The 13935-nt window shown below is 39.9% G+C and overlaps 1 protein-coding gene across 4 annotated transcripts in view; it reads right to left on the bottom strand.

The window, feature by feature from the left end:
- The window catches only part of TBC1D23 (TBC1 domain family member 23), a 656146-nt gene that overhangs the window by 93486 nt on the left and 548725 nt on the right, over positions 1-13935 (bottom strand). For all 4 annotated transcript variants that reach the window (XM_078657742.1, XM_078657744.1, XM_078657743.1 and 1 more), the window contains one exon: positions 695-830. In XM_078657742.1, the coding sequence (XP_078513868.1) occupies positions 695-830 (136 nt within the window). The remainder of the gene's footprint in view (positions 1-694; positions 831-13935) is intronic.

The following is a 13935-nucleotide window of genomic DNA, read 5'->3' as shown; positions in this document are numbered from 1 at the left end:
ACACCATAAAACTGATCTAGAAAGGACAGTCTTTTGTCAAGTCAGCATTTGTTATTTAACACTTTTGCCATTGACGGCGTCCTTCACTATCACTAGCCCCCTTACATATGAGCATTGGAGGAACTGACCAAAATGTCCACGACAAGTGCCTGATGACGGAACAGGGAAGGCATTAAGAAGGGGATATTCTGATGCACTTCTGACTGGAAAACCCTGACCCAGTGAGTCACAAAACCACCTTATATTGGCAACAAAAACAACTCACATCATGTTAAAATTCATGTTGACAATGTTTGGATAGTTTGAAGGCATTACCAACTTTTCCCATTCCCAAACACTAGACAAGTCTTCACACTGTATACTCCTTGGGTAAAAGACACCTAGGGCTATCTTCTGAAGCTCTAGGTCTTTGAACGATTCATATAGGACCATTTTAGTGATTCATATATTTCAAAAGTTTTGCTACACTGATTAGTTTCAGAATTGGTCTTTTTTCAAATTACAGCTGACTCAACAGAGCAAACAAGTCCTCCACAGGTTTTTCTAAACCTCAGTCTTCAATTATGCTTTACTATGGTTAATTTTAATGTTACTCAAAATGATTATTTCGCAACATGCCTTCTCACTCTGCCCCTTTATCAAAATGTATTTTTATAACTGTTAATACTCTTAGGAGTAGAGAACAGAAACATACCTTGGAAACATGTTGCCGTTTTCTTTTACCTCGTTACACGGGAAATGATTTTTAACATCTGGCTTATTTATCCAAGTTTGAATGTTAACTATTTCTTTCCGATCATCATCGGACAATGAAGAGCTATCAATGTCCTCTGGAAAAGATGGCAAAAACAAGGTTTTACACATTAACTGTTTATAATATAGGAAAAACATGTTTACCTTTAAATAAGGTTATTATTTTAAGTCTACACGTATTTCTCTATTTACTTTATTACGGCTAATAGCCACAAAAGTAGTACAATTAAAATAATTATAAAAGGAAATCGTAAAATAAAAACTGGAAAATATACAGTTGTCAAGTATAAAATATTCGTAGAGGTATCCACTCCCGGCCAGGGGCCACAGAACAGATGTACAAACACTTGGCCATAGACAAAAAACCTATTGTGGTCCGTCATGCCTGAAAGTACAATTTATACACATCATAATGTAGTAAAAATGTTAGCAAAATCTTCAGGCCAGAATATATTATTGTTGCACAATCAGATAAAAAAGGCAAGACATTCAATACAACCGTGACATCTCGAAGATTAAACTTCACTTTGACAATTAGCAACATTTTCAATAAACTCCCCTCAACCCTCTCCCCACCTCCCACACACCCCCGGGTGCCCATCCAGCACCAACTATAAATGAGATCATGTTATATAGGATATATATATATATATATATATATATATATATATATATATATATATATATATATATATATATATATATATATATATATTTTGCAAACGAGCTCAGAACTGGAGGGCGCTTCCACAAACTCCCAAACGCCGCCACAGCAAGGAACACGAGACCCAGTAGCTCAGGTGAGTAGATTCTTTAATCGGCACCTTCGTCAAACATAACGTTTCGGCCTCCGAAAGGCCTTGGTCACATGACGCATAGAGAGCGCGATCAGAATTTAAAGTGCTAGTGCTCTAAATCCCCAACTTTTCATTGGACACTGCGTAGTCTTCAAAACACTATCGAAGACAGACTTAAAACACCATTGTAAATCACAGGATAATCCCCAACGGTTAATTAATCAAAGTGACTTGTGCATTAACAGTGTGAAACAAACATTTCATATCACAATATTGGTGTTTTAGAAACTGATACTTGGAGTCATAGGCATTGTTTATAACTGGATAATCCACATTGCTAATAAAGACCTCAAATTCAGAATAAATCAGTTGACAAATTAATTACTGTATAAAATACCAAAAGATGACTAAACACATTTATACTAAATCAACTGTTCAATATAAAGACAAAAGTATCCTAAAAGGATCACATGCACAGTGTCCAACTACTCGTGTGCGGATAAATAACAAAACAGTGAAATTGTGAACATATATCTCAAATTTGTGAATATATGTGTGTATTAAAATTGTTTTCTGTATTACATAGGATGTCGTTCGTTAGCTTTCTTTCCGGAACCGGATGTTAACACAGGCCAATAGAAGTTTTCAATACTAACTGCTGAGCAATTAAGTGTCTTAAATACACCAATCATTATGAGGAGATAACATGGTAACCAACTAAACAAAAAAACAACAAGTACACAACGATATTTGCGAAGATAACAATATTACGTCAAATAACGCTATTTCTGTATATCATTTGGTTTTTACAGACACGTGTACAAGTCTTAAGTCGAGTTTAATCCCCAAGGGGATTTGCTGTTCAACTCGATGATGTATTTAGTCTCTAAAGCTCTGAGGATACCCTCTCTGTCACCACCTCTTCTCAATGGGCCTACTGTGTCAATTGCGAAGTACCTAAGGAGTGCACTGTTGTTGTTGTGACTCTCCTTAAAGTGCCTAGCAACCGGGCACGTGGCGTCATTGGTGTTGATGGCCCTGATGTGCTGGAGCACCCTTTTGTGGACCTGCAATTTAGTGCTCCCCACATATTGCAGGCCACATGGGCACTCCAGCACATACACCACGTACTCACTTTTGCAGGTTAGCTGCTTTAGGATTTTACGGGGCGTTTCTGAGAACGGAATGGTGTATTCTGTTTTACTCACACCATGCAGGCAAGCTTTGCAACTGGAACATTTCCTGAAGCCTTTGCTTCCTGCCAGCCAATTACTGGGTGGAATCACCTCAGGACTAGATTTTACTAATGCGTCTTGTAAGGAGCGTGCTTTCCTGTACGTGATGGCCGGTTTCCTTGGTATGTGTTCTCCTATCACCGGATCAAATCTTATGAGATCCCAGTGTCTGTTGACAATTTTTCTTAAGGCCCCTTGCTGCCTATTGTAGGTCCATATTAATCTGGTGGGTTGTTTATCACCACAAGTGGTGGGTTTCAGAGTTTTCTTGTGAATGAGGGCAGTATCTCTGGATATAGCATTTGCTTTGATCATAGCAGCGTTAATAATGCTATCACTATATCCCCTGGTCAGGAACCTGTGCTTGCTAGCCTCTTGGACCTGTTTGCATTGTATTTCTGTACTACAGACCCGCCTGATTCTGAGCATTTCCCCATAGGGGATGCTCCTAATCAGGTGGGGAGGATGATGACTCTTAGCATGTAGTACAGTATTGCCTGCAGTAGGCTTCCTGTACATAGTTGTTTCTAACTGACCATCATTCACTTCAATTGTGACATCCAAAAAGTTGGCTTTGTTGTGACTTATATCTGAGGTGAAGGCTAAATAGTAATTATTACAATTCAGTTTTTCGATGAACTGACTAACTTCTGTCTCTGTACCCTGCCATATTAAAAAAACATCATCGATGTATCTGTACCATCGTATGACGCTCTTCATACAGACATCATGGTGTTGACCAAAGAGGACCTGTCTCTCCCAGTAGCCCATATGCAAACAGGCATAGCTGGGAGAGAAACAGGCCCCCATGGCGACACCTCTCACTTGCTATATATATATATATATATTACCTACTGGCGGTCGCCAGTAGGTATATATAGTTAGGATTTTTTCTCTATGGGATTTTTGAAAATTCTATGTCTAATAACTTTGGCGTTTGTGGACGGAATTGGCTGAAATTTTCTGGAAAATGGAACATTTTGTTTCTGAGCAGCCCCTGAAAATTTTGGGGGGGTTCGTCAAGGGGGGGCCGAGAAAAAAGGGGGGTCCCAAAACGCGTTTTTCCCATGTTAATTTCCATAGGGCGGTTGGCCTCACTTTTAGCCCGAACGGCTGAATGGATTTGCACGAAACTTGGCAAAATTGTAGGGACTGGTAGCCCGATGTGCCTTTTGTAGGTCTCAATATATGTGCTCCAGTGGATTTTGAGAAATTAACGTTTAAAAAAAGATATATATCTGTAACAGCGGACCGGGCAGCGTTCCAGGACGCGTACTTTTCGCGCAACGGAGCTTTGTGAAGCGAAGCTGATTGGTTCTCCGGCGTCTGTCAACATTCCAAACAGTCCGTAGCGGCCGCCATCTTGTCTCTCGGTAGGATCGAGAGACAAGAGGAGGCCAAAGCGAAGGGGCAAATGACCATAAGGGGGCATAGTACATTGTCGCTGACCCCCTAGGTTTGATGTGGAGGTTTTAAAAGGGCCCCGCGGGGCAAAAAAAAATAAATAATATTAATAATCGAACGGCTGAATGGATTTGCACGAAACTTGGCAAAATTGTAGGGACTGGTAGCCCGATGTGCCTTTGCTAGGTCTCAATATATGTGCTCCAGTGGATTTTGAGAAATTAACGTTCAAAAAAAGATATATATCTGTAACAGCGCTCCGCTTCGCGTACTTTTCGCGTTACGGAGGTTTGCGAAGCTGATTGGTTTTTCGGCGTCTGTAAACATTCCAAACAGTCCGTAGCGGCCGCCATCTTGTCTCTCGGTAGGATCGAGAGACAAGAGGAGGCCAAAGCGAAGGGGCAAATGACCATAAGGGGGCATAGTAGATCGTCCCTGACCCCCTAGGTTTGATGTGGAGGCTTTGAAAGGGTCTCGCAGGGCAAAAAAAAAATATACTGTTTTTTTAGTTTTTTTGCGTGGAGTGCGCCCGGTTCGCGAACCGGGAAGCGTTCTGGGGAGCGTACTTTCTTGAAAATTAGTGAAAAAAGTTAGAGTAAAATAATAATTGTGAGTGATCAGATGTAGGGTAGCTCTGAGAAGAGCTTTTGGGTTTATGGTACATTTAGGTACTTATAAGTAGGTACCAATGCACATTCTTAAATTCAGAGTGAAAACTCTGTTGCCCTCATCTGAGAAGTGAACTCCATCTCCTCTGTAGATATCTTGCATGTAGTAACGCAAGTTATTGTTGTACAGGGAGCCCATTCCATGGTCTCTCATGTAAGCTGAAACAGATTTGTTTACATGCTTCCTCGATTTCTCAATTTGTGGACAAAATTGGTTCGACCACCTCCATTTCTGTCTTTGGCATATATTTGAATATACCAAGGCAGCCTGAGGAAAAAGTGCCATCAATTGCTCAAAGGTGTCCTTTAAAAGCATTTCCAGACCTACCCCAGTCAAAGTGCCCAAATCATTACCTCCACAGTGCACAATTAACAGGTCAGGTTTTGGCAAATGCATAAAGGTTTTCACCAATGGTATCAATTGGTGACATTTTAATCCTCTGTGGCCAAACCACTTAATTTCCACATCTTGTAAATTGAGGTTAGGTAAATTCCTGTTTTCAACGTACCTTTGAGCCCAATAGATGTAACTATGTCCAACAATCCAGACAGAAAACATGGTGAGAGAAGGTTCTGCTGCAGTCAGATGAAGTGTGGCAATGAAATGGCAGTTGAAAAAATGAGAGTGTAAAATGAAAAAAACTGAGGAGTTTCTGTGTTAATGAAGCAGTAAGAGTGATTGGTGGATTTTGATTGCTGAAAACAGAAAGTTAGTGTGCATGGATGAGTTCGTTGAAAGATGTATTTTGAGTGGCGAAGAAAAAATCATTAAATGAAAGAATGCTCTGGATATGCAGGTGCACTGAGAGTTCAGAGTTCAATTGCAACATTGTTGTGTGAGAGGTCTTGCAAGAGGTGGTTGCTATGCAGAAAAAGCAGAGAGGGGGCAGAGGGGGGAAGGGTTTTGCTTTGAAAAAAAGTGAGGGAAGAGTTTTGATTGGGTGACATGAGAGATATGTGTGAGGAATTACAGCATTTCTGTGCTTTTGATAGCTGCAGACTCTGGAGTGCATACCTTTTGCTCTGCTGAAGACAAATTGGTGTGTTTCTGAGACTGTTTTGAAACTCAAAGTATTTGCTAAGGTGAGAAAAGATTTCTTTAATTTAGATAGAAAATAGTGTGCTTTAAGGAGAAAATTATGAAGAAAGTTGTGTTTTTCAAATGTTGCTTTGTCTCAAGTGTTTCACAAATAGATTTTGTTTCTTTGAGAAATTGTAATTGGAGAAAATGTGAAGTATTAGTACTGACAGGGCTTTTATGTGCATAGGAGCTGTGGAGTGTTTTCAAATTATGACTTGTAAATCGTTTTTGAGAAAAAGTAATAGTTTTAATATTGATGAGAAGGATATAATGGTGTCTGCTTCTTTATAAGGTAATTGAGAGTCTCTGATGTTATTTTTCCCATTTCAATGTAAGAAGTTTGTCTGTGGAGCAAATTGCTTGTAAATATGCTTCCACCTGTGCATGGCAAATTTAGATTTTGAATGTTTCCGTTACATAGGCATGTTAAAGGTGACTGAAACATGCTGCAAAGGCAATCAAAAAATGCTTTTATGTGTCTTAAGGACATTTTAAGTTATTTCCCCATGTGCAGTGTTTTCAAATTATGAGTTGAAAATCGTTTTTGAGGTAAAGGAATGTTTTCAAAATTTATGTGCGCCATATGACCCCAAATTTCTTTTTCAGGGGTGCAGTAGGGTGTTCTTGAGACACCCCTGCACCGTCGGAAAAATTCGTAATTTGCGATGAGGTAATTGCTAATCGCAAATTGCACCTTCATTCTTATGGGCCTCCTGCTGCATGGAAATGAATGGGTAATTTGTAATTAGCAAATAGGTCATCGCAAACTAGGAATGGTAAAGAATCGCTATTTATTCCTTAAAGTTCGCTATTTAGGAAATGCAAAAAACTTTGATGATACATATGGCGGTTCATCTCTAACAAGATAAGAAGCATAGGGATAGATTTATGATGACTGGCGCATCACCAGGGATGTGTTAGTCATTCTGTGCCGCTGTTCCGTCACCTATGGTGTGCTGCATTTACAATGTGGCGCATCATGGGGCAAAAACAGCACAGATGCGTGACGTATTTGTGCCGTAAAGTTGGCGCATTGCTGGAGTTGTATCGTAAGTGTGATGAAGCTCCAGTAAGGCTGAGGGGTGCCCCTGTCGCAGGGTTTCTGTTCTCACACAGAACTGTGGACAGAGGATTGGAACCTCGGCGAATTAGGGTGTCCCAAAACTCACCTTAGTAATCAAAACCCCTTAGCAAGCTAGGTACAGTGTCACATTGGATATAACAAACTCTCAATGTTTAGACAATCCAGAATATGAACTTATAGTACCTCAGGATACGTGGAACTCATGAACAGTCGGTCGTTATATATTTCTTAGAAACCAGAACATGGAGTTAAGAAGAAGACATGTGTATTTGAAATGTTTATTTACTAATGCCGTCTTCTCAGGCGTAGTATCTTAGATTATACAAGTACACATATTATCAGTAGCAAAATTACCAGCATAGTCAGTAGTACATAAAAAGCGAATGGTGACAGTATGTTAACATGCTGTAAATGAATAAGAGTTAGTAACACTTATAAGCAGCCGCGGGCCGTGGAGGGAGTTACGGTGGGGCAGGGAGGCGGGGAGGGGGAGGGGCAGGGTGGAGAGGGCTCCACCCTGCCCCTCCCCCTCCCTGCCCCACCGTAAGTCCCTCCACGGCCCGCGGCTGCTTATATGTCACCCTCCCTAATACACATAATATATTATTTGCTAAGAAGGTCTCTTTGTGTTGGTTTAGGGCGTGCCGATACTTTAGTGTCTTAGATTTGAAGGAATCACATCAGCATACACCAGCTCTCTGTTCATGTGAACCGCATCAAGTGTTGTGTATGTGTGTTCGGCAAAGCAATATAAAACCCGCCTCATGCCCAGAATTGGGAGAAGCTGCACTTATGTTATGAGTATGAAGTCGTGGAGATCAGACCTCATAACAATTCTGTATCGTGTTGTTCTTGAAACTTCAGCACTCGCTGTACAGATATAGTTTAAGAAGCAAAGCAGATAGTAGAGCAATAACATATTATTCTCATGTAAATCACGATGAACTATTAGGTTGAAAGCTAAAGCAACAACTAAGTGTCGTGTGCAGAAGTTGCAAAAAAGGAAAAAATGGCGTTTAAACCGGTAATGAGTCCATGCTAACTTAACACGGTGTAAAGATATCCAGGACCTAGATGACACCTCCCCATGATCCGGAAACGAACTGAATAAGATAATAGAAGTGTCATCTCATGAGAGCAGATTGCAACTTTATATGTGGACGGTTCGCAAGGTAAAACATTAAAAACTAGGAAAATTTAATGCTAAAGAAAAATAAAACAGCCAAGTACTTTATCGAGTCTTAAGCCAATAGGCAAGCTAAATAATAAAAACTTGACAAATAAGTCAATGAATTGTCAATGAAATGCTAGTACTCAGCATATCAAACATGAAAAAGGTCTATGACATAACTGTGTATGCAAAATAAGCTGCAACAGCCTCCAATAGGAAGTCACCGTCTTCATCCGAAAAGAGTTCAGCCATCCAATTTAAAAGCGGAAAAGAACATAAGTGCTCTCCCAGCACCGGATCCTCTATCAACATCAGAGGACAGCTCGGTGGGTTTTCAAGAAAGCTCTGTTCCAAGAAAGACTGTGTTGCCGCCAGTAAATTCCAGGGACCAATTAGTCCATGCATCAATGCCACAGCCATAATCCTTTCGCCAGGACAAACCAACTCGTGAGTAATGATAGGAGTCATCAGCTGATTAAAGTCGACGTCAGGAGAAACCGGTCCGCAGAGACACAAATCAATGGCCCAATCGAAATCACAGGTCAGGCAGTGAAATACAGGATGGACACAGGTGAAGTAGGAGAATCGAAAAGATAATCCATATGCCGTGCTTAATATCGCCAACGGCATTGTGCCATAATATTCTAGCATGCGATTGTGGAACAGTGTCAGCAGCTGCAGGGCGGGAGCTTGCACAGGAGGGACATCCATATTTAAAAATGTAAAAAAGCACAAGAGCGTCCGCTAGTAATGCAAGTAAAAATGGGAATCCACGAAGCAGAGTGGAAAAAATAGAATGAAAGAAAGCAGGGATGACTCCAAAGATTTTCTCAAATGAAGTCACGAGACCACTGGTAACAACTTTAAAAAAGTGCGCCAGGCCCTTTGTGGAGGACGCGTTAGAGATAGTCCGAACCATCTTGCTGAAATGGAAAGGCGAATCTGTATTTAAAAGGGTCTGCACCTCTGTACGGGTGTTCGCTATGTGAAGCACGAAAGTTTCACGGGTCGAACTCAAGGCCACCTCTGTCTGAGATAAAAGAGCTCTTATTCTTGCCATGCCGTTGAAATGTGCTCCCAAGGTTGGTATTTGTGGCCAGATTGAAAACTCCCTATGTTCATGTGTGGGAGGAAATAGAACATTTCTGCAGCAAATAACCCGTTCATTTACTGTTACGATAAAATGAATACTTTTAATTAACCCAGAACAATCTTCATTATTGAGCATCAAATAACTACCATTTTCCAAGAACTTGAACGTGGGGATGATAGCAGGAACTGGTGTGCCTTGCAACACGCAAGCCATATTTGGTCGGTGTTTGTTGCATGAACCGTGTAACTGTATGTGCCTACACATTAGTGAATGATCTGGCGTCTCAGTGCATTCCTCTCCATTCAGATAAAGTTCTTGATCATCTTTGAAAATCTGTATGTGTATGGAAGCGACCAGACCTCATGAAGAAAACCACTACTTAAAGGTTAATAACGACCTATTGGTATATATTTCATACAATTTGAAAACTTATATAAAGGAAAAGGCAGCGTTATTAAACCGTGGATAAGGCACGTTGCCAAAGCAGTCAACCTTTTGGATTTATACTGGAAATGTTAAAGGAAGAATTACGGAGTAGGGCCTGTAAATCTTTAATGGACAACGAGTAAAATTACTCCAACCATCATATTCCTCTAACTCCGGGATAGTAGGGGTGTTTAATTTTTTAGAAGTAGCCAATCCAAAGCATTTGGTCTGGGAAATTGTTTCATTCACAAACAACATATGATTTGGGATGAGACATGCACGGTGGAAAGCCTCAGTGCCTTGTACCTGCCAGGTTTGTGAACCCCAAACTGATGTAGATCCTGGATATTTTTACTCTGTGTTACGTTAGCATGGTCTCATTACTGGTTTAAACGCCATTTTTCCTTTTTTGTAACTTCTGCACACGACACTTAGTTGTTGCTTTAGCTTTCAGCCTACCTGCGTCAAGATCTATGCCTGCTTCAAGCAGGCGCAGGGTTTTGATGTAGCTTTGTCCTATCTGATTGTAAATGCGGCACACCGTGGGTGGCAGAGCAGCGGTGCACGTTAACTGGTGCATCCCTGAGGATGTGCTAGTTAATATAAATCTGCCCCTTTACATTTAATTATGTGCAGGGGACACAGAGTAGGTGAGGTTTATCCAAGGTTAAGAAGAGATGAGTCCTGTTCAGTGAAAAATTGGAGATAGGCTTCAGTATATTATATACTTAAGTAGTGTGTTAAGTTTTTGATGACTGTTATTAATTTACTGTTGGGTAATAGTGGTTAATAACATTTTTTATTATATTTTACCACAGATTCAACTGCAGATTATTTCAAGATTTTAGGATGCCTAGCAAAGAAAGAGTGAGAAAGGCTGCAAAACGTCAAAGACAGCAGGACCATGGAATAATGCAGCAGTCCTCTAACAAAAAGATTTGTCAAGTCACGAAGAAAGCACCGGGTAAGAGTCCAAAAACAGTCATAAGAAATATGTGTAGTAAAAAAAATATTACTACAGAAAATGTTTCAGTCCAGAAAAGGATAAACAATTCAAATGGTAAGGAAAGGCCAATGAGGAATGTTACTGCTAGAGTAAGAGATAACTCTATGCATGAAAGTAGAAGGAAACAACAGTTTACGGATATTCGTAAACGAATGTTCCACAACAGGATAATTGGGAATTTGTTAAAAAATATTAAGAAAGGTCAACAGAAAGTGGTTTTTTATAAGAGAAAAAAAATAGTTGAGAAAGTTATTGATCAGGCATTTGAAATTAAACGTAAGTTATTTATTTTGACAATCAATAGAATTAGGAAGCTAAACAAGGTAATTTATGATTTCAAAAGAAATAGTAGATGGAAGAGAATAGTTAATCGTAGTAATTTTTGTGAAGTTTTTTCTGGAGAATGGATGCATAGTTCAAGCTCTGAGGCATTTTTTAATGAGGAGAGTTATTTCCAGGATAATGATTTGGTGCATGCAGTTGACACCAGTGGTCGAGCTTATGAAGTGAAAGATGGTTGTCCAGTTGAAAAAGAAAAAGTTGTGAGAACAGAGATAGAAGAGGTGTTAGGTAATGAGGTTTTAGGGAGACGTCCTAAGGGTCCTGTGTACACCTGGAAGTGTAGTAGTATTTGCAGTGTACGACAGGATTCCATCAATTTGCTTTGTGATTTTATACGGTCATTTAATAAGAAAAGTTTGAAGCAGAAAATGAAGTTCTTGCAAGAATTAGATCCTTGCAGAGTGAGAGAAGTGATAGGTTTGCATGGTCATTCACTGGCTTGTCTTTCCAGGAGAGTATGCCAGAGTGTTTTTCATCATTTCAGGATGCTAGCAGTGCATCATAATAAAGTGAGGAAATTAGTTAGAATGTTGTATTATGCTAAGAGTCCAGCAATTATGCTTAAACAATTATGCGCTGCTCTTTTGCATGGTTCTGAAATAGATGTGAAGAATATATGTGAAGAAATTGAGTTTTGTTACTTTGGAAGTAAAGAAGAGAATGTTGAAATTGACCAAGAAGAAGAGAGTAATGTGGAAGATAGTGTACAGGTTTCCAGTACAGATAATTTCCAGAGGGAAATTGCGACGTTTGAGGTGAAATCAAGTGAGAGGCCAAATTTCACTTGTGTGTGTTGTCGACGCACTTATTATAAGAATCAGACTAAGTTAGTGGATTTATATGGAAAAAGTGAAAGGGAAAATAATAGTGAATGGAAGGATTTTACAACATACTTGATGGTAGAAAATTGTTTTGATTTGGGATTGGATCAACGTGTGTGTACTTATTGTTGTAACAAATTAAATCAAAACCAGATGCCTGCTAGAGCAGTTCATAATAATCTGGAATTGGTTGAGATTCCTTCTGAATTGAAGGATTTAAATACTTATGAATCTATTTTGATTCAAAGTATCCATCCCTTTCAGGCTATTGTAAGAATGGAGCCAAAGACAGGGAAATTGCCTCCATCAGATTTACAGAGAGGATTAAAGGGAAGAGTTGTTTATTTGCCTCTAGATTTGAAGAAAAACATTAACACAATTGGAGTAGAAAAAGTGGAAGAGGAACCTCTTGTTATCTTAGTTAATGGGGTTCCGACAAAGAATAAGAAAATATGGCAAGATTTAGTAGATGTTAGGAAAGTCAAAAGGGCAACATTGTATTTGAAAAATAATAATAAATACTATAAAAATGTATATGTTGCAGAAGAGGAAGTAAGTGAGGAAGAGGATAGCGATTTGTGTGCTGGTCAAATTGAGAAAGTAGAACCCTGTACTAGTGAAGAAATATATGAACATTATAGTGTTCATCCTTTGCATTCCAAGGAAGTCATGGGGAATGCTATTGAGTTGTTTCAAATGAAACAAGCGAAAGGGAGTCCCATTAGTGTTTGGGAGGAAAGTTTGGAAGCTCGGTGTTTCCCACAGCTTTTTCCAACAGGTCAGGGAGGAAGATATGATGAGCGACCTCATCAAATTCCTGCTTCTGAATACCGGACTTTGCGATTGTATGCAGGAGATCCTAGGTTTCGACAATGCATTCCTTATTTGTTTCATCTCCTGTTTGAAAGCGATCTGTCTGGACTGTCATATGCAGTGAACCACATCTTGAAAAGTGGTATACACATGCAAAACATCTCGGCAAGTGACTTTATGGATAAAGTCAATGTCCAAGACAGTATTTTGGATTCTCACCTGATTAATCTCATGGCGTGTCAGCGTGGTACTAATGAGTACTGGTACCGTCGTCATGGTGATTTAAAATGTATGCTGAGGAACTTAGGAACTCCCACATGGTTCCTCACTTTGAGCTGTGCTGAGTATGGCTGGGAAGACTTACTTGAATTTCTACGAGAGGCAAATGCTAACGTAGAAAACATCGAATTCAAGACACCCGGAGAACTGTGCTCTTTGGATCCAGTCAATGTATGTAGGTACTTCAATCATAGATTTGAAGGTATGATGTCTTTCATCATGAATAAGAAGAATCCACCTCTTGGAGAGGTGTTGGATTTCTTCTGGAGGAAGGAGTACCAAGCAAGAGGTGCTCCTCATATACATATGTTGCTGTGGATCAAGGATGCACCTAAATTTGGAACGGATGCAGACGACTCAGTGAAGAGTTTCATAGAACAGTATCCTACGTGTGCTGTTCCAAACGCAAAGGAGAAAAAAAGCCTAAGAGAAAAAGTTCTACGTTTCCAAAGCCATCGATGTGGAAAGTACTGTCGTCGTAAATTCCGGAACAAAGACAAGTTCTACACCAAATGTCGTTTCGGCTTTCCACGATCGGTGATTTCTAAAGGAAGAGTGAACAGTTTGATGTCTTCGCTGCGACATAATGTGATGAAGAAATCACCTAAAAACACATACAATTTGAAGAGGAACGAAGAGTCTAAGTACATTAACGACTACAACCCGGTGATTTTGTCCATGTGGAATGCTAACATGGATATACAGTTTGTGGCTGATAACTGTATGGCTGTGGCTCGGTATGTGACATCTTACATCACCAAAAAAGAGAAGACAGAATTGAAGGATATGTGGGAGGACATTTCCCATGAAAAGAGCCTCAGCAAGAAGTTGTACAGTTTCAGTCTGAAGATGTTGTCGCATCGAGAAATCGGAGCTTACGAATGTTCTGACCGGTCGTCTTCAGCAAGTCTCTATGCCAAGTCCAGGAGTATCGTTTGGGCGAGTGTTGGTCTTGCTGCAAC

This window comes from Lissotriton helveticus, chromosome 8 (genome assembly GCF_964261635.1).
Source record: "Lissotriton helveticus chromosome 8, aLisHel1.1, whole genome shotgun sequence".
NCBI lineage: Eukaryota > Metazoa > Chordata > Amphibia > Caudata > Salamandridae > Lissotriton > Lissotriton helveticus.
This window is presented reverse-complemented; position numbering and strand designations above follow the sequence as displayed.